The sequence below is a fragment of the Ictidomys tridecemlineatus genome, chromosome 5, assembly GCF_052094955.1.
Source record: "Ictidomys tridecemlineatus isolate mIctTri1 chromosome 5, mIctTri1.hap1, whole genome shotgun sequence".
NCBI classification, from domain to species: Eukaryota; Metazoa; Chordata; class Mammalia; order Rodentia; family Sciuridae; genus Ictidomys; species Ictidomys tridecemlineatus.
Genome location: NC_135481.1, coordinates 135584510 through 135602410, shown reverse-complemented (window position 1 = coordinate 135602410; position 17901 = coordinate 135584510). Strand labels below are relative to the sequence as shown.

Below are 17901 nucleotides of genomic sequence, written 5' to 3'. Positions count from 1 at the left end.
AGGCAGGCCATCAGTAGACCTAAATGGCCTCCAATCCAGATCCCATTTCCCCAGCCAGGACACAGCCAGTGATCCTGGGAAGAAATATATCACCACACCGGAGGACAGGCCTGATTTGCATAGTCTGCACGTTTAATCACTTTAAAACTTCTAACATTATCTCGTGTCCATTAAATAGAACCAACAATGCTGGGCCTGTTTAAATTACAAGGAAAAAAAAAATCACTGTGCACCAACCCAGTATCTTACAAAACCAGCCGGGCTGGCCACGAGGGTAGGGGGATGGGAGAGGAGGGGGCACCCCTGGGCAGGTGACTGGGTACCTGGAAGGGCTAGGGGAAAGAAAATGGGGCTCCCAAATGGGAGGGGACTGATTGTCCTAATGGAAGGGGTGCAAAAGGCACGTCAGAAGAGGTGGCTTAGGGGGGCATAACAGGTCAGTGCTTTCTCCGATAGGGCACAGTGTTGGAGGGGGCTTAGGTGCCACCACCTGCCCACCCCTGGCACTTGGAGAGCCAATGACCCATCAGCCCTTGGCACAAGCCCCATTTGAAACACAGATGTCAGCCTGCCCCTTCCACCCTGACCCCTTTTCCTAGAGCCCAACTGGCTGGCCTGTCTCTTTAAGACTTGGGGCTCAGCTACTTCTCACTCCTCAGCAACATGCTGCAGCCCCTACACCTCAGGAGCTGGGCAGCCAGGGGAAGAGCAGGGTGGACGTGGGTGTGAGAAGGTGAGTGTGAGAAGGTGGGTGTGGTCCAGCTGCTACCCCCATTAAAAATACAAAAAAAAAAAAAAAAATCAGCATCTAAAGTGAAATAATCACAAAGTGAAAATATATCCTCAAACAGCTCCTGAGATCCCCACAGGGGAAAGCAGCATTGGGTGGGAGGCGGAAGAGGCCGGCTGGGCCACCGTCCCTCCCCACCACCCACCCAGGGGCTCCGGGACTGTGAGTGCCAACAGCCCAGGCAGCTCCGGGCTCAGAAAACAGGGACTTGGGCCCTGGTGGGAGGGGAGGGTGTTGGGAGATAAGAGGGTGGTCAGGACACCAGCATGGGCTCCCCCCGCCCCAAGCTGCAGCCGTGGCCCATACCAGCCTGGCTCAGCCTGACAGCCAGCTGTTGTAGAGGCCTATAGCACAGAGGCAGGGGACACACACATGTGCACACCTGGAAGCGCCTGCCTCGCCTTGGTCCCTTCCTATGATTGCCACTTCTGCTGAGGCTCACCAGAGGAGCGGGACAGGATTGGGGATGCAAAAGCCCTTGGTGAGGTGACCTCTCCTTCAAATACCTCTTAGGCCAGCCTCCCTGCTGCCTGGATGGGGACCATTATTGCTTTAGAGGGACAGGGAAGGGGCAAGAGCTGCAGCCTGGGTAGTGAATCCCCAAAAGGACTGCCTCTCTTCACTCCGCAAGAACTCCAGCTGGGGCCTAGGCCTTGAAAAGCTGCCCTAAAGGTTTCACTCCTTTCTCCACATGGAGGGGTGCTGGGGGTGAGGTGAGGCCCTCCCCTGTCCCCAGCTGGTCCTGGGGCCCTACCTTGGGCAGCTAGGTGGGCCCAAGGATTGGATAGGAAGCAGTTTCTGCCCCTCTTGCCTCCCAGCTGGGGTCCAAACCCAGTCCCAAGATAAAAAAATACTTTGGTGAATTAAAAAGTGCCCAAGGAAGGGATTGGCTTGAAGGGGCGGGCAGTGGGCTCATCAAAGGGCGCTCTGGTCTTTGATAAAGGCGGTCCTCTCGCCCCGGCCCTCATCTTCTTCTGAGTCTGATGGGCACTCCTCCTGCCAGGCTTCAGGTGGGAGCCCCTTGTAGGAGATGAGGCCACGGTCCATGGTGTATACCTTCACCCCCCGAAAGCTGAAGCCTGAACGTAGTTGCAGGACCAGGAAGACAGTGACGAAGACCAGCACAATGAAGGCGCAGCTGAGGCCAGCCACCACCTCAGGCAGGTGAGAGGGCAACAGCCCAGCCTGCAGCCGTGGCTCTGCCTCCACCTCTGGGGACAGCCCTGGTGGTTGCTGCTGTTCAGGGGACTCGCGGCTGCTCTGGCTTTGCCTGGAGCACGTCTGCTCCACAGGGTCCAAGGAGGCATGGCTGGGGCAGCTGAGGCAGTCCGTGGGGGCTGGACCTTGGCATGTGGCACAGGAGGCATGGCAGGGGGCACACACACTGGCCCGGATGATTTCCATGTCGTTCTCAGTGCTATAGTGTGTATCAAGGACTTGGGGTGTGAAGCCTGGTGGGCAGTGCTGGACACAGCTTTTCTGGTGCAGGGAAAAGCCTTCCTCACACACTGCCAGCATAGAGAGAGAAAGGTAGTGTCAGCCAAATGGACCACAGCCACGAGCCACGTAAGCCCTCAGTCCCAGGTCCATGGCAGCCTGGTGAACCTAGACCTGCAGCCCCAAGCACAATTACCACAGTCCCTAGGATCCTCTAGGTCTTTTAAGACCCCTTATTCTCCTAGAGCAGGGCTTCAGGACAGGCACCCACTGTCCCTCACCTAACCCAGTGCATTGCTGGTCCCAATAGAACCCACTACTAACCAACACAGGCCTGGCTAGATGTGAGGGTCTTGCAGCCGCTGCTCTCAGGAGGTGTGGGGAGCCCCTCAGGGGCTGTGCCATATAGTACAAGAGTGAACTTGGTCAGTGTCCCTGTTAGAGAGAGGGGGAAGAAGCAAGGGTTAGAGGGCACTGGCATCACACCAGGTCCCTCCAGCTCTTTTCCTTGTTCCCCACCACTCAAGTATCCCCTATACCATAGTTGTTGGCTTCGCTGGTGTTTTCAATCTCCAGAACCCACTCGCCAGAAGGGTCCTCATCCCAAGAATGGGTTGTCATGAAAGCCCAGTCATTAAACCCATCTGCAGAGTAGTCATGTGGCCTGGAGGAGGGAGTTGAATATAGCCATTTGAGGGCCTTGGGGGATGCCAGGCCAGGTGACACCTAACAGACAAACATGGGCCAAACACCCTTCCCCCCATCCCAAACACCAATCCCGCCGGGCTGAAAATGCCTATTGGCTTGGCTGTTTCCCAGGGGGCCAAATGTTCTCAGCGAGGGGACTCTAGAGGGACAAAGGCACTTCATAAGGGAACACAACACTGATGTTAAATAGGTAGAAGCGAGGGATTCCTATGATATGAGGCAATCCCACAGGATAAAGCTGTCCCTCCCCAAATGCCAACAATGCCCTCAGTAGTATTCGATAGTGATTATTAGGGGTGTGGGTGAATGACTGAACGTGGGCTGTGAGGGAGAAGAGGGGATGGGCAGGGCGAGCAGGGTACAGGACAAGAACCTGGCAGCCAGGAGGGTGGAGCGGGTGCCCATGGGGCTGACCAGGTGGATGGCCAGGTCGCCACGGCGATTATAGGACAGGGTTAGCCGCGCCTGAGCATGCTCCAGCCGGGTGATATGGTTGGGCTCGCCCAGACATGCAGTCACAGTCTTGCGCACTTCTAGCCGTTTGCCAATGTCCCTGTGCAGAGAGTATAACGGTGGGGTGTCAATTTTGCCCAAAAAGACCAGGGGGCACCCCCTATAGCTTTCAGGCCCCACTTGCCTCCTCCCAGCCCAGGTCCAGTTCTCACTTGGGTTCAGTGAGGATGTCAATGATACACTTCCGCTGGGGGGCCACTGTTGTCCAGTTCTGGGCCAGGGCCACCATGGCACCTGCGTCCAATAACCCATAGCCATATGAGTGACTCACTGTGGGGACAAGTAAGGCAGGATCAGCAGGGAGGCAGAGAATGTCCTCCACTTACCTTGGAGTCCAGCTCCCCCTGGGCTGCCCTGCCCTCACCTTTCCGGCCCACACCATTGGTGGCCCAGTCATTAGCATTAAGATGGGCTGGCTTTGAGGTCTGAACCACCAGATGTTGCATGTCCCGCCAGGTGAGGTTCTTACTGCAAAGGAGGAAGGGAGAGGCCAGGATTCAATCTTTTTGGAGAAAAGCTGGATAGTAAATACTGCCCTGCATAGTACACTGAAACAAGGATGTTCCTCATCCACTTACTTGGCCTCTAGGGTGAGAGCAATGATGCCAGCTGCCAAGGGGGCAGAGGCCGAGGTGCCTGTGTGAGACTCTGTGCACTTCTGCCGCAAGTCAGTGGTCACCTGCCAGGAGACAAAAGCGTTCGGTTTTTGATGGGTACAGGGGGCTAGAAGGGCAACCTGCCTGCCTTCCTTCTGTCCACAGGCCCTGGATACTACCAATAGCATGGTGGGCCAGGGTGAAGAAACCTCAATTGCAACTGATGTCTTACTAACTTGCTATGGATAGACCAATACATGGCCCCTTCTGGACTTTAGTTTCCCAAGGAATAAGGAGGTTCACCAAGAGCTTGGAGAGCAATGCCTGTTTTTATGGAGACTCTACATGCCTAAAGGGCTTCACAGATAGCTTCACAGCTCTCAAGAGTCTTAGAGAGGTTCCGACTCACATTCCATGATGCCTGAATGGCTATCACCCAGCCACATGGGGATGAGAGGTAGAGAGGTCTAAAAGGTGACCCTGAGCAGAGCCAATAACAGCCTCACTTCCCCAGCTCCCTGCCCCATGCAAGACTCACAATCTGCTTCTCATTCTGATTGCCACTGCTGTAGGTGGTGGCCAATGTGGATGAGCAGGCCTCGCTGTACCAGGGCACATTGCCGAACTGTGTGGCACTGCTGATGGACAGCGTGTAGATACTGTTGGTGTAGCCGTCGCAGTTGCAGCTGTCATGTTCCCGGCCCCCATTCCCTGAGGCCCAGACAAAGATGGAGCCCAGCCCCCCGCGGCCCTGTGGACAAAGTGGGCTGGGGTCACTCAGGATAGGTACTTAGGGGAGATTCAGTTGAAGACACTGCTACAGACTGGGAAGGCTAGAGTCTCATTCTCCGGGAACTCTGGATCCAGATCCACCTCTCACATCCCCTGTGAGATCCCTGGTAGATAAGTATGTATACAAAATTTATCTCTGTGCACAAAATAAAAATAGACTAGAATAACTACCAAAATGCTCAGAGTGGTGATCTCCAGAGAGTAGTATTATGGGTGACTTTTATTTAACTTATGCTTTTTTTATCCTCCCTACTTTTATTCTTTTTAATAGGGCTGGGATCAAACCCAGGCCCTTGAACATGCAAAGCATGTGTTCTACTACTGTGTTACACCTCTAGCCCTTAATGTTTTAATAAAGACACTTGTGTACAATTAAAAATAAACACAGTAAATAAAAACAAAAGGAAGAGAGCTATGGAGAGAACCATGCTCAGCCAGCCCCAAGAGGCTAGGCCTGGTTTCCAGGCCTGAGCAAGGACCCCCACCTTACCTGACTAACCCCCCGGAAGAAGGCCTCCTCAGCAAGGCGGGCTGGCCCATCCACTGTCTTGCCATCATCCTCAGGGCCCCAGCTGGCACTGTAGATGTGGATGTGGTTGGGGTTCAGGCCCAGTGAGCGTGCCTCCACTGCATCTGTCACCTCACCATCCAGCATGCGCACCCCTGGCCATAGAAAGGATCAGAAGAAGGATGCTGTGTGGGCCCACTACCACTGGCCCCTCTGGGGATAAACCCAGTCCCACACCCCAGGGGAGGGGCAGGAGAGGAGCAGGGGAGGGTAGAGGTCAGTGCTGGGAAACCCTGAGCCCCTAACTATTGCCTTTCCAAGAAAAGACACAAGGAGAGGAAGAGGACAGTGCTTTCTGCCCCTAGCCTCTCATTCTGGATTAGAAAGATTCTCAGTTCTCAGAAGAGTGAGGTGATCAAGGCCTGCCATGTAAGGACTCAAGAGTGGGTTGTCAGGATTTAGACTCCTGCTAATAGACACCCACCCCACCCCACAGTACCACCAGCACTGGGAGTCCAGCTCTTTGAGTTACTAAGAACCCCTATGGTCAGAAGGATCCCCAGTGGGAATGAGGCACGTGTGGCCAAAAGGAAAACAAGCAGAGTACACTCCTACCAGAAGGGCCCTCCCACTTCTAATATGGGATAGAGGGACCAAGGCCTACCTCCAATACGGGCGTTGTAGGCCACGCCCACACCACAGACACCGTTGTTGGCCACTGCAGCCACTTCTCCTGCACACCGTGTACCATGCCTGCCAGGACCAAAAGCAGAGCATTAGCAGAATGGACACACCACAGCAGATGCAGAGAGGCCAGGGCAGCCTGAGCAGCAGGAAGGATCAACACACCCCTCTACCCATGATCACCATCCATGTGTATGCACAGACCCCTGCCACACACACTCCACTGGGCCTGTGGCCATCTCCAACTGGACCAGGACTGTGGCACTGGACTATGGCCCTCAGGCTCATGAGGCACAAGATGCCTTAGGCACCTAGGCTCAGCCCATGTCCTTGGTGAAAGAAAGGAGAAGGGAGACAGAGGTCAGGGACCTGCCGTTTCTTACCTATTGTCATTCATCTGTGTGTACCGAGGCTGGGGGTCAGGGTCCTGGTCATTGACATCAAAGCTGGCTCCAGGATCCTGGAAAGGATGTGGTCATTGTCAGGAGCAGTCTAATCAAATGGCAGAACATGAGGTCCCCTTGATACTCCTCAGCAGGGGTTACTGCCTCCCTCCCCCACCTCCTCACATAATTGCCTGCCAAGTCTGGGTGGTTCTTCTCAATGCCATCGTCCAGGATGGAGACCACGATGCCGTGCCCTGTGTAGCCCTGGGCCCAGGCCTCCTTCACATTCAGGTCCCGCTGAGTGACACCAGACTGTGAAGACACCCAACCTGATTATTTACAAGATGTGGTTGATTGTGTAAGGTTAGGACTAATTTGAAGAATCCCTTCACCACCCCAAAACCTCATTCTCCACTCATCCCAGCTCTAGAAGAGTCACCATTGATCTTATGGCCTCTGTGAAATGTTAAGGGCTCTGGAGGGATGTGGTGAGGAAAGATCACCCAGCAAAGGAAAGAAAAAGAATTAGAGAAAGTCTTAGACATATCTGGAGGGGTCAAGTCCCCCAGAGGCCACATACCAGGTACCATTGCTGGGGAAACTTGGGATCTGTGGGCTCCTGGTACACATCCCGCTTGGACCTTCGCTTTGCCACCTGTTGTTCTAGCCACAGCACCTGGGAGGAAGCAAGGGAGAGATGATATAGCTTGGGTGAGGGGAGGAAGCAAGAGGAGCTCCTGACAGTGAGAAGGGTAGGGTGGCAACAAGAGGGGCTATGGTCATACTCACTTGAGGCTCCCTCTGCAGTCGGCTGTGCCGTAAGCGGTGAGGTGACAGGGACCGCTTTGTTACTGCTCGATGCCAGAAGTGGTAATAGTCGCCGAAGATCTGTAATAGATCAGGGTAACTGAGATGGGCTTTCAGTCCCTAGGGGCTTGGGGTAGACAATGGCTGGAAGGGGAGGCTCACAACAGCATCTGCTTCCTGCCCAGGACCCTGCAAGAACAAGCAGAGGACTTTGCCCTCACTGGATATGCTGATTGAGCAACCTATGCCAAAAGCCCACAGGTAGGACAAGCCACTGCTTCTATCCCACTGGCCACCCAGAACTTGCTTACTACCTAGGTACCCTGAGAAGATAAGCCCAATTGTTTCAGTCCTCTGGTGTCAGAATCACTGTTCTCACTGTCTTCACCCCCAGGCAATGTCCTATGCCTAGGCCAGCAGGCCAGGACACACCTACCTGGCCCAGGTTGTGGAACCCATGTTTTCGTGCCACGCTATCAGCCACAGCTAGGCCTCCAGGAATGTGCACAGCCCACGTGTTGGTGAAGACCTTCTGGCCACAGGCATTAGCTGTCAGCAGCACCAAGACTCCTGCTGCTGCTACCACCCATAGCAACCAGGGCCTTAGCTCCATGGGGCGGCAGGAGGCTGGAACCCCAGAGCTCCCGTCTCCTTGGCCTGGTCACAGGGCTTTAGCTTCCACGTGCTTGCTCACTGCCTGTGGCCCGGGGCTGACTGGTGGGGGCATGGAGCCGAGATGGGCAGGGCTGTGGAGGAGAATGAGGGCTGCAGGCTCTGAGAGGAATAGGGGAAAAGGGGGAAAGAGTCAGTCCCTCCTCAGCCACATGCCTAAGGCTGCCCTTTCTACCCCATGGCTCAATCTGGGCCTAAAAGAGGCTCTGGGAAACCAGGGGTAGTGACATATACCTGTAATTAAAGCTACTTGAGAGGCTGAGGCAGGAGGATTCCAAGTTTGAGGCAAGCCTCGGCAACTTAGGAAGACACTATCTCTCAAAAAATAAAAATATCTGGAGGTATAGCTCAGTGGTAAAGCACACCTGGGTTCAGTCCCTAGTACAAGAAAGAGGGTGTGGGTGCTAGTGGAGGAGAAAGGAGTTAAACCAAAAAACCCCTGAAGAAATCTACCCCTCCAAGGTCAGTGTAATAAACTGACACATGAACCACCCTATACACACACATCTCTTTCTTTTTTTTTTAATATTTATTTTTTAGTTGTAACTGGACACAATACCTTTATTTTATTTATTTATTTTTACGTGGTGCTGAGGGTAGAACCCAGCTCCTTGTACTTGCTAGGCGAGCGCTCTATCTCTGAGCCCCAGCTCCATCCCCACATACATCTCCTTCTTTCGCAACCAGGGAACAGAAGTGGGATGAAGAAAGAATATCAAGTTTTGAGTTCCTTTTTTTCCTCAAAATCAGAAACAACAAATAAAAATTCACCAAAATCAAAGTAAAAAAGATACACTATAAAGCAGTATGTACACACAATCTTATTTTGTTTTTTTAAAAAAACTATTTATACATGCATATTTATACATAACCCAAAACAAAATCTGGAAGGACACATGCCAAAATGTTAACAATGGTTCTCTCAAGATGAAGACAATTTCAAGTAACTGGTATTTCCTTCTTTGTATCATTGTATATTATCAACAATAGCGAGGTGTATTTTATAAAGGAATAAAAATGTTGGCTTTTTAAAGGTTTTTAAATGAACAGAGTCTACCAAACTCACTAGAGTTTCCTGGTTCAGCAAAACAGATTCAGCCCGAGGGAGTTACTCACAAAGCCCACAGTTCCTGGGAGGAAAAATGGTCAACCCAAGTTGGGATGGAGCCTGGGAGGACATGCTTGAAGCACAGGAGATCCCCCAGGCTTCATCTCCCTCTAGGGCTGAGATGGCAGCCATCTGCAAAGTCAGGGTGCCCAGGCTCTTTTTACTGTTTCCTGGGGAACTCGGGGGCTTCCCAGCCCTGCCTTGCCTGGGGGCTCCCAGCCACCCCCTTGCTTGCTCCAGGCCCACCACCTTGTGTAATCAGAGCTGGGCAGCCAGGGCAAACACTGGCTGCGGAGCCAGGAGCGCCAAGGTGAGGCTGAATCAATAGTCCATGTGTTGTTTTTCCTCCTTCAGCAAACAGACAGCAGGACCTCTGTGCCTGGGGCCACATAACTGTCCCCAAACAGGGACCCTGACTAACCAGAAGCCAAGCTCCTGGGGTGGGCAGCAGTTAGGGTAGTCTCAGTTGGGCTGCTGGGGGTACCCTGTCTCAGTGCCAAGCTCCTTGAGTCACTTTTGTGCCTGCTCACAGGGCCCCATGCCCCTACCATACCCTTGGCCCAGCCCCAAAGGAGGCCATAATGCCAGATGGCAAATGAAGGTACCCCAGCTCACACAGGCCCTGGGGAGCTGGGCAGGCAGGCTAGACACTGGGAACCCCTTGTTTCTTCAGGGGCTGTCACAGCCACAACCAGCCTTTCTGGCTGCTGTAGTCCCACCAGGCAGGCTGGGGGCGGGGGGGGGGGGGGGGGACGACTCCACATAATTCCTGGAGTATTTTCAGTTTACACCAAAATAACCTGACAGCTGATGGCAGGAGACATCTACAATGCAGCTTCTCCACACCCCTGATGGGCAGAGCCCACAGGGCTCCATGATAAGCCTGGGAGCCACAGCTCCATTAAGCTTTGGGCAGCTGAAGCATGTCCCAGTCCCTGGGAGTGGAGGGACCCTGAGGCCCCATTTAAAAGAATGTGGGGCCAGGCTCAGTGGCACATGCCTGTAATCCCAGCAACTCAGGGGGCTGAGGCAAGAGAATCACAAATTTGAGGTGAGCCTCAACAATTTAGCCAGAAACTATCTCAAAATATTTAAAAAGAAAAGGACTGGGGATGTGTCTCAGGGGTAAAGTACCTCTGTGTTCAATCTCTAAAACTAAAAATAAAATTTACATAAAAATAAAAGGATATGGGGCCCAGGGGGCACAGCCATATGGGAACTGGGTCTCTTCCTCCCCCGACCTGGGAGGGGGGGTATACTAGGGATTGAACCCAAATATACTCTACCACTGAGCTATATCCCTAGCCTATTTTATTTTTTGAGACAGAATCTTGTGAAGTTGCCAAGGCCGGCTTTATACTTGTGATCCTCATGCTTCAGCCTTCCAAGTAGCTGAGATCTTCTCCACTTCTTGCCACACAGCTGCCTCTTGGATCCAGATGTCATGTAAAGAGACACTGACCACAGTGCTATGGGCCTTCAAATCTAAGGCTGAATTCATCTGGGTCTAGCCCAGATTCCAGCACACTGTAGATGGAGCTGCAGCTGCTTGGTGTTAAAGATGATTAACCAACTATCTAATTACCTTGCAGCACTCAGAAAGAAAGCAGGCTTCAGGCACAACTAAACAGACTCCAAGAAAGAGAGCCTACCAATCTTCTACCTAGCGCCCTCAGCCATAGTAAGGTATCCTTATGGCTTTGAGAGCCACAAAGACCTGCAGACAGTTCTGTCTTATCATCCAGGACACAGGAAGGACCCCCCCCAACCCACACACACAAAGAGCAGGAGCTGAGAACAGTGAATGAATGGGCTTCTCCCCACCCCCATCTTAGATTCTGACTCACCCTCTGAGTCCCAGTGGTCTTAAACTCTGAGGCTTGCTGTATTTCTGTCCCCTAGTGATGGGTCTCACATGGACCTGAGCTCCAGGATTGACCAGAGAGAGATGTGGGTGCTCGTTCTGACTGTTGTTCTTGGGCAGAGCCCATTTCTCCAGTCTCAGACTTTCCCAACACAGATGGTTACCCCACTGCACCTGAACTGCACCTACCTCAGGTTGGGCTGCTGTTTTCCAGGCACTGGAGGTCTGGTTCCCACACAACCACAGAGCAAGCCACTGAGGGCCACTGGAAAATCCAATCAGATCTCTCTTTCCATCAAAGACTCCAGCCAGGTCCTGTTACAGGCACTGGGAGGCTCCCAAGAAATTCTGATTACTAGTTCCTGCTCAGCTAGTATTTGCTGTGTGATCTTATACAAGTCACTTCCTCTGTCTGGGCCTCAGTTTCCTTGGTGGTAAAAACTGTTAGACCAGCGGTTTTCAAACTTTTTTTAAAGCCACAGAATCCTCTATTAAAAAAAAAAAAATAAAATCTTATGTGGAAGCCTAGTATACGTAATAGTAAACTTAGCTAGGGCTGCTCTGCTTAAGTTGGGGCAAGCTTGACTACTCTCCTATGCTGTGTCCACACCTGGCCAGAAGCTGCCCAGCCCTCATTAAGAGCACATCACCTGGATTCCCCTCACATCCCAACACTCTCAAGTAGATGAGGGTCTGCCCCCGCGGGGAAAAGGGGTGTGGGTGATGGGAAAGCAGGTACTGACCAGACAAGTGATTGCCGTCAGACCTGTATGGGAATTGGGCCGCCCCTTGGTCTAGCCACCCCACGGGGACAGCAGGGGCCTCCACCAGGCCTCGGGAGGAAGCAGAACCTGGAACCTACCTGAGCCGGCCTGCCAGCATCCCCGAATCCCGCACCTGAGTGCTCCCACCACACAGGTGTGCGGACTGAGGCAAGGCTCCAGCGTGAATGATCTCCTCTACCTCACGAATTGCCGCTCCGCTCCTCCCCTCTCCCGGCGGGACGCAGGCCCTCCCCAGCCGCAGAGTGGGCGAGCCGGCGGCGGCCCCGGAGGACGGCGGGGAGGCGGGAGCACCCAGCGCCTCCGGAATTCTCTCTCCCCATCCCGCCCCCAGCAGAGGCCCCGCAGGCGCTTCCTGGGGTCAGAGGGCTCGCCCCGGCCCCAAGCGGAAAAGTACCGGCACGGGCAGGGACCAGGGCCGGGGCCCGGGCGCTCAGGTGGGCTACGGAGCGCCCTTCCTGGTCCCCGTGGCTCCACCTCCGGACCGGCCCCAGAGCCAGTTCCCAAAGCCGGGCGGGCAGCAAGGGCCCGGGTCAGGGCTACCCCGACACCAGCGCCCTCGATTCTTCCCCGCCGGGGCGCCCGGGCCGCGGAGCTCGCTCTCCTGGGGCAGAGCGGCCCGGCCTGAACGGCTCCCCGCGGGCCCGGCACCGCGGCGCGCTGCCTCCCTGGGCCCCGGGCCCCGCGCCCTCACTGCTTACCCTGGGGAGCCCGGGCGGGGAAACTTTTCCAGGCGAGCGCCGCGGCGGCTCAGGCGCCCCTCGGCCGAGCGGAGAGCCCGGCGGCGGGGGCCTGGGCTCGGCGCGGTCCCCGCGCCAGCAGCAGCGTCACGGTGCGGAGGCGGGGAGGCGCGGCGGCGCGGCCTCGGCCCGGCCGGCGACCAGGGCAGGGCTCGGCCTCGCTCCGGCTCGGGCGGGGGCAGCGGCCGGGCCGCGGCGGCGCGGCTTGTTTACTCGGGCCGCTGTCACGGCGGCGGCGGCGGCCCGGGCTCCTCCTCCTCCGCCGCCGCGCCCCTCCCCCTCGCGGCGCCACCTCCGCGCTCCCCCGGCCGCCGCCGCCGCCGCCGCTGTCGCTGCCGGCCCGCCGCGCAGCCCAGCCCATGCAGCGCATGCAGCCCAGCCCGGGCCCGCGTTCGGAGTGCGAGCGCCGCGCGACCCTGCACGCCTGGCCCTGCGGCCTTCTGGGGCGCCCGCTGCCTCTGGCTCCCGGTAGGGGCAGGTAGGACGTGGGGCCGGTGATCCCAAAGCCCTCACGGTCGCCAGCGCGCCCCCCCTAGGCCTCATAGTCCCCGTTTCTGCCCCCGGGTTCGGCTCTTCGTACCGCGAGCTCCCTGGGCAGCTGGTTGTGGACACCCGAACTCGGAACCCTCTTGAGGGGATGGGAAGGGAAGGGTCTGGGGAGTCATTCTGAACCCAGCCTCGGCGGGACTCTGGGAAGCTGGCGTTCTCCCCACCTCCACCCCCACCCCAGCCCTTCCCCGCTTCCCCAGCTCTTCCTGAGTCCTGAGTTTGGGCATGACTGGGTGAAGGGGCCTGGGATGGCAGACCTGGGGCATGCCACTTGAAGGTCCTGTCTCCCAGCGGCAAGACAAACCTCGTGGCCTGTTAGAGGAGTCACGATTTTATTTGCTTGTGTTTGCACAGGTGGATACATAAGCAGAAGTAACCCATCTTTTAATTCCCCCCACACACACACACACCAATGACATGCCAGGCACTTGGCCAGTGATATAAGATTATCTCTTCCTTAGGTATATTATTAATCCACATAATCCTTTCTCAGACTGATGTTATTAATCCCATTTTACTGATAAGGAAACTGAGGTGTACAAAGTTTAAATAATTTGCCCTAAATCCCACAACTAGCAGGCCTTGGATCCTGGAAGAGACCTGGGGTTTTAGTGAGCCTGAATCCAAGCTACTTGAAATATACCAGCTGAAGCCTCTCCCTCCCTGGGTTCCTGCCCTAAAAAAGTCTGTGCTACTTGGCTGAGGTGGACACTGCTTGAGCTGAGAAAGAGGGAAAATGTGGCCAAGAGCTTCCCAGGCTGGGTTATTCCAAGGTCGTGGAGCAGCCTCTGCCCATCCCTTCCTGCTCCCTGTGAGATAACCTGGCAGCAAAGTGCTATCCTGTCACCTCCTTCACAAAGGTTCCTGGATAATGATAAAAACAAATGCCACAGAGTGCTTACCCGGAGCCAGGCACCATTCTAAGCCAGTTCCATGTATTAACTCTTCTCACCACAAACCTCATGAGATAGGTAAGGTACTGTTTTCCTTCAGGAGCTTGTATTTAATTTTATTTTGAGGTAGGGTATTGCTAAATTGCCCAGGCTAGCTGGAACTGCGATTTGCCTCCCCAGTAGCTGCCCAAGTAGCTGGGATTACATGCATGTATCCCCTTCACAATGTTTTTTTGTTTTATTTTTGTGGTAATGGGGATTGAACCAAGGGCCAAGCAAATGCTCTACCATCAAGCTACATTCAAGCTCTTCTTCTTATTTTGAGACAAGGTCTTGTGTAATTGCACAGGCTTGCCCTGTTCTTGCAATTCTCCTGCCTCAGCCTCCCAAGCAGCTGGGACTATAGTCACATACTCCCGTGTCCTGTTTCCATTAGGAGCCTTTTATGCATCATGAACTACATTTGACAGAGGAGGAAACAGTCCCAGAGAAGTTAAATAATATTCTTAAAATCACTCATGTGAAAGATCAACCAGCGAACTGGAGTTCAAGTCCCTGTGGCACTGTTTTGTATTGTGCCACCTTAACTCCTCAGAGCCCCCATATCCCTCTGTAAAATAAGAGATAATATTCAATTAATGGATTTAGGTGCTTTTGGGATACCCTTACAAACACGACAGAAAATTTAAGAATGTAGGGGTCCTCAGAGCTAGGAGATAAGTTGGTAAATCCATAAATCTGTTTGACTCCCAGTTTGGGGACTTCCCACCCACAAGGAGTCAAAACTTCTAGGGGCAACCTTGGGGTAGCCCCTACCATCACCAGCCACAGTTGGAAGAACAATACTCCTATAGTGAGACTGAGGCAGGAAGTGAGTCACAGTTCTTCCTCAGGCTATGAGCAAGAGAACCCCATTGAGGGGAAATAGGGACAGGGATGGCCCCACCTCACGTGGGAGTCCCCCAGTGCCCGCCCTTTGTGTTCTGTGGCCTAGAAGAAAGGTCAGCCTAGAAAGAAAGCACTACAGGCTACCTCAGTTGCCCTATCCATCTGGAAGTTGGTCCCAGGCAAGCTGCTGTGGGTTTTTGGAGAAGGAAGGACCAAAAGGCTGCCACTCAGACAGGGGCTATGCAGCTTCCCCATTTCTTCTGCCAGCTTGTTCTTCCAATCATGCCTTTGGCATAAAGATAGAATTCATTAAACTGTGTTGCTCAAAGGTGCATCATTAGGGGGCGGGAAGAGGAGGTATTGAGCAGGTAAGCACCTGCCCTGCTTCACCCAAAGCCTGTCCACTCTGGTCCTTCTCACATTCTGGGGTTTCCCAGAAGATTATATTTTGCAACAATTCTCCCTAGAAAAGATTTGGAAGCCACTCTCTGAGATACCTCTGGAGAGAATCAGCTGCCCCAGCTGAGAACTTCTGCCTTTATCTCTTTGAAGCAGGTATGGTTCTCTTTATCTCTCATAGCTGATTGATCTGAGGCCTCAGGGCCTAAGAAGCTAAGCTGTCTCTAAAGCTCAGGACTTGTGACTTGGGGCTTTAGGAGCCCAAGGTCCTCTTTGGTGAGGCATTATAAGTTTTATACTACAGTTAGTAGTTAGTAGGAGTGACAGTAGGAGCCTGGAGATAGGAAAAGCAGGGTCTGCCTAATAGGGAAATCCTGGGGGCCAGGAGGGGCTGGAAAAGGGTTCCCACTTTCCAGGCAGGGATCTGGGAGTAAGGGTCCAGCAGCCAGATCTCTCTCTATCTTTGAATTTGCAGCTAATGCATGAGACTCCTTAGTAACTACAGGGTAATCACAGTTCTAAATTCCCCAGTTCCATTGTCCCCTTGTAGTGCTCTGGGAGTCCCTATTTCTCAAACCACTTCCCTGCCTCATACACCTCAAATAAAGCCTTCAGCAGCAGCACCCATGCCTAATTTTAATCAAAATGTACACAACATCCATGTTTGTATAGAAGGGTACACAACAAAATTTAACTGGTGCATCTTCTGAAAGGATGAAACCTGAAAGCTTTTCATTTTCTTTTTTGCTTACCTGCATTTTCAGGAGTGTGTGCAATAGCTCTTCTAATGTTATGGTAAAAGCTTCAAGTCAGGCAGAATTGAATAAAGCATGTCCGCGCTTCACCATCTAGCTCCAGAACACCTGGGATCCATCCTATTGCTGCTGCTTCCCCTGTTGACTGCTGGTGCCACAGTCAAGCTCCTCTTCTGTCACAAGGCATAGCCCTTCCAGTTCTGGCTAAACCACTTTGGGAAAACCTCCTTTATATGACAGGCAAACAGGGTGCCTGTGAGTGAGAGGGAGGAGCTGGAGACTAGAAGTGAGTTGGTGGTGAAATATCTGGTCATGCTGGGACTGGATCCCAACATGGCCAGCCCTTCTCATTTTCTCATTTATTGGGGTGGGTCTACATTTACCTTTCACCATCTGGCTCTACCACATCCTAGACACTCATTGATTTAATGGCTTCCTTTGGCCAGCTCTATGTCTTCTGCCTTGTTTTCAATACCTAGCCAGTGCTACCCACAATCAATCACCTAATAACTGCTTTGGGCACAGTCTCTTCGGTCAGATAGAAATTCATTCATCACCAGCTGAATGTTGGATCCTGGTACCTCGATCCCTTAGGGCTTGTCCTCAGGAATCCAGAGGCTGCCTCTGGTAGAATTGAAAGGAGGTATGAGACTCACCTGAATCTTCCTGAATCTGGGAACTCCATGATCTTGAGTTTCAACAAACCTGCTGCCCTTCCTTAGCCCATTTGATCCAGAAACATATGCAATGATCGTAGCTTCTTATTGAGTTTTCCAATTGGTTTGTCAGCTGGAATATGGTTTCTCAATCTCAACTCTTGATATCTTGAGTTGTGGGGACTGTCCATGCATTGTAGGATGTTCTCCAAACACTCCCTGGTCTCCAAACACTAAATGCCAGTAGCACCCCCATTCCTATTACATCCAAAAAGCTTCCCAAACATGCCAAATCACTTCCAATGACAAAATCACTCCCAATTAAAAACTGCTCATTCATATTGGGGAATAGGAATGTCACAGGTTGGCAGTTAATGTGTCAGGGTTGGAGGCAGTGGAGTTATAGGCTGGCTGGGAATTGTGCACCAAGACAGCTCCCAAGCCCAAAACTGCCTAATATGGTAGTATGACAAACGGGGCCACTTAGTGTTCAGGACAAAAAATCGTATGCATCTTCCTGACATCTGAGGACATCATTTTCACAATGTTGATGATAATGCAGAATCGGTGTGTGTACCTGCAGTCCCAACACTCGGAAAACTGAAGCAGAAGAGCCTCAAGAGACACAGTCTGCTTGCACAACAGACAGAGATCCCTGTCTTAAGGAGAACAAAAACAACAAACAAACAAAAAAGAATGCAAAGCGCAGTGGTGGTGCCTGTAATCACAGCTACTCAGGAGGCTGAGGGAGGAGGTTAGTTGAGCAACTTAGAATCTATCTCAAAATAAAAAGGACTAGGGATGTAACTCAGTGACAGAGCACTTGCTTAGCACATGAGAGACCATGAGTTCAATCCCCAGTACTGCAAATAAATAAAAGAATAAAATAAAAAAGGGTGCTCTGTTTGCAAAGGTGAGGAAGTCGGTGAGACATGTTAGTATTGACTATATTCAGAGAGTAGATCCATGGCTGCTTGGGAAAGGGGGATAGGGAGGAGTGAGAGGAAATTTGGGATTATGGATATGATCATTATCTTGACTGTGGTGATGGTTTCATGGCTGTGTACTTACGTCAAAACATATCAAGTTGTATACTTTATGTGCAGTTTATAGTGTGTCAATTAAAACTCAATAAAACTTTTTTAAAAGTGTTTAATTGTTTGAAGTTTCTTTTTAAACTCTTTTTAAATTTTATTTATATATATATATATATATATATATATATATATATATATTTTTTTTTTTTTTTTTTAGTTATTGGCGGACACAGCATCTTTGTATGTGGTGCTGAGGATTGAACCCCGGGCCATATGCATGCCAGGCGAGCCCGCTATGCTATGGCTTGAGCCACATCCCCAGCCCCAATTGTTTGAA

The 17901-nt window shown here is 52.6% G+C and overlaps 2 protein-coding genes across 3 annotated transcripts; one reads left to right on the top strand and one right to left on the bottom strand.

Moving 5' to 3' along the window:
* Window positions 1-111: 111 nt before the first annotated feature.
* On the bottom strand, window positions 112-7834 carry Furin (furin, paired basic amino acid cleaving enzyme). 2 transcript variants are annotated; one of them, XM_005320164.5, is made up of 15 exons: window positions 7658-7834; window positions 7204-7302; window positions 6995-7090; window positions 6598-6726; window positions 6412-6488; window positions 6009-6097; window positions 5327-5499; window positions 4583-4795; window positions 4027-4127; window positions 3813-3916; window positions 3601-3718; window positions 3309-3488; window positions 2767-2891; window positions 2552-2662; window positions 112-2298 (listed from the first exon to the last, which is right to left on the bottom strand). In XM_005320164.5, the coding sequence occupies exons 1-15, from the start codon at window positions 7832-7834 to the stop codon at window positions 1706-1708; spliced, it is 2385 nt and encodes a 794-aa protein (XP_005320221.1). In that variant the 3' UTR covers window positions 112-1705. The 2 variants fall into 2 exon arrangements, with proteins under 2 accessions (XP_005320221.1, XP_077907279.1); XM_078051153.1 differs by having other exon boundaries at window positions 1768-2298; window positions 2556-2662.
* Window positions 7835-7863: 29 nt separating this feature from the next.
* LOC106144706 (uncharacterized) lies at window positions 7864-17678 on the top strand. Its single transcript, XM_078051154.1, has 3 exons — window positions 7864-7995; window positions 12349-12855; window positions 15881-17678. Exons 1-3 carry the CDS (start codon window positions 7958-7960, stop codon window positions 15966-15968), a joined length of 633 nt encoding a protein of 210 aa, XP_077907280.1. The 5' UTR covers window positions 7864-7957; the 3' UTR covers window positions 15969-17678.
* The last annotated feature ends 223 nt before the right edge of the window (window positions 17679-17901 follow it).

Excerpts from the sequence above, each read along its gene's own strand:
- Furin (XM_005320164.5), bottom strand. The coding sequence starts at position 7,834 with ATGGAGCTAAGGCCCTGGTTGCTATGGGTGGTAGCAGCAGCAGGAGTC. Across the intron at positions 7,091-7,203 it reads GACTGCAGAGGGAGCCTCAA|GTGCTGTGGCTAGAACAACA; the intron begins GTGAGTATGACC and ends GCTTCCTCCCAG. Across the intron at positions 6,727-6,994 it reads TTCCCCAGCAATGGTACCTG|TCTGGTGTCACTCAGCGGGA; the intron begins GTATGTGGCCTC and ends GTGTCTTCACAG.
- LOC106144706 (XM_078051154.1), top strand. The coding sequence starts at position 7,958 with ATGGGCAGGGCTGTGGAGGAGAATGAGGGCTGCAGGCT. Across the intron at positions 7,996-12,348 it reads GAGAATGAGGGCTGCAGGCT|CCTGGGGAGCCCGGGCGGGG; the intron begins CTGAGAGGAATA and ends CTCACTGCTTAC. Across the intron at positions 12,856-15,880 it reads CCCGCTGCCTCTGGCTCCCG|GAGTGTGTGCAATAGCTCTT; the intron begins GTAGGGGCAGGT and ends CTGCATTTTCAG.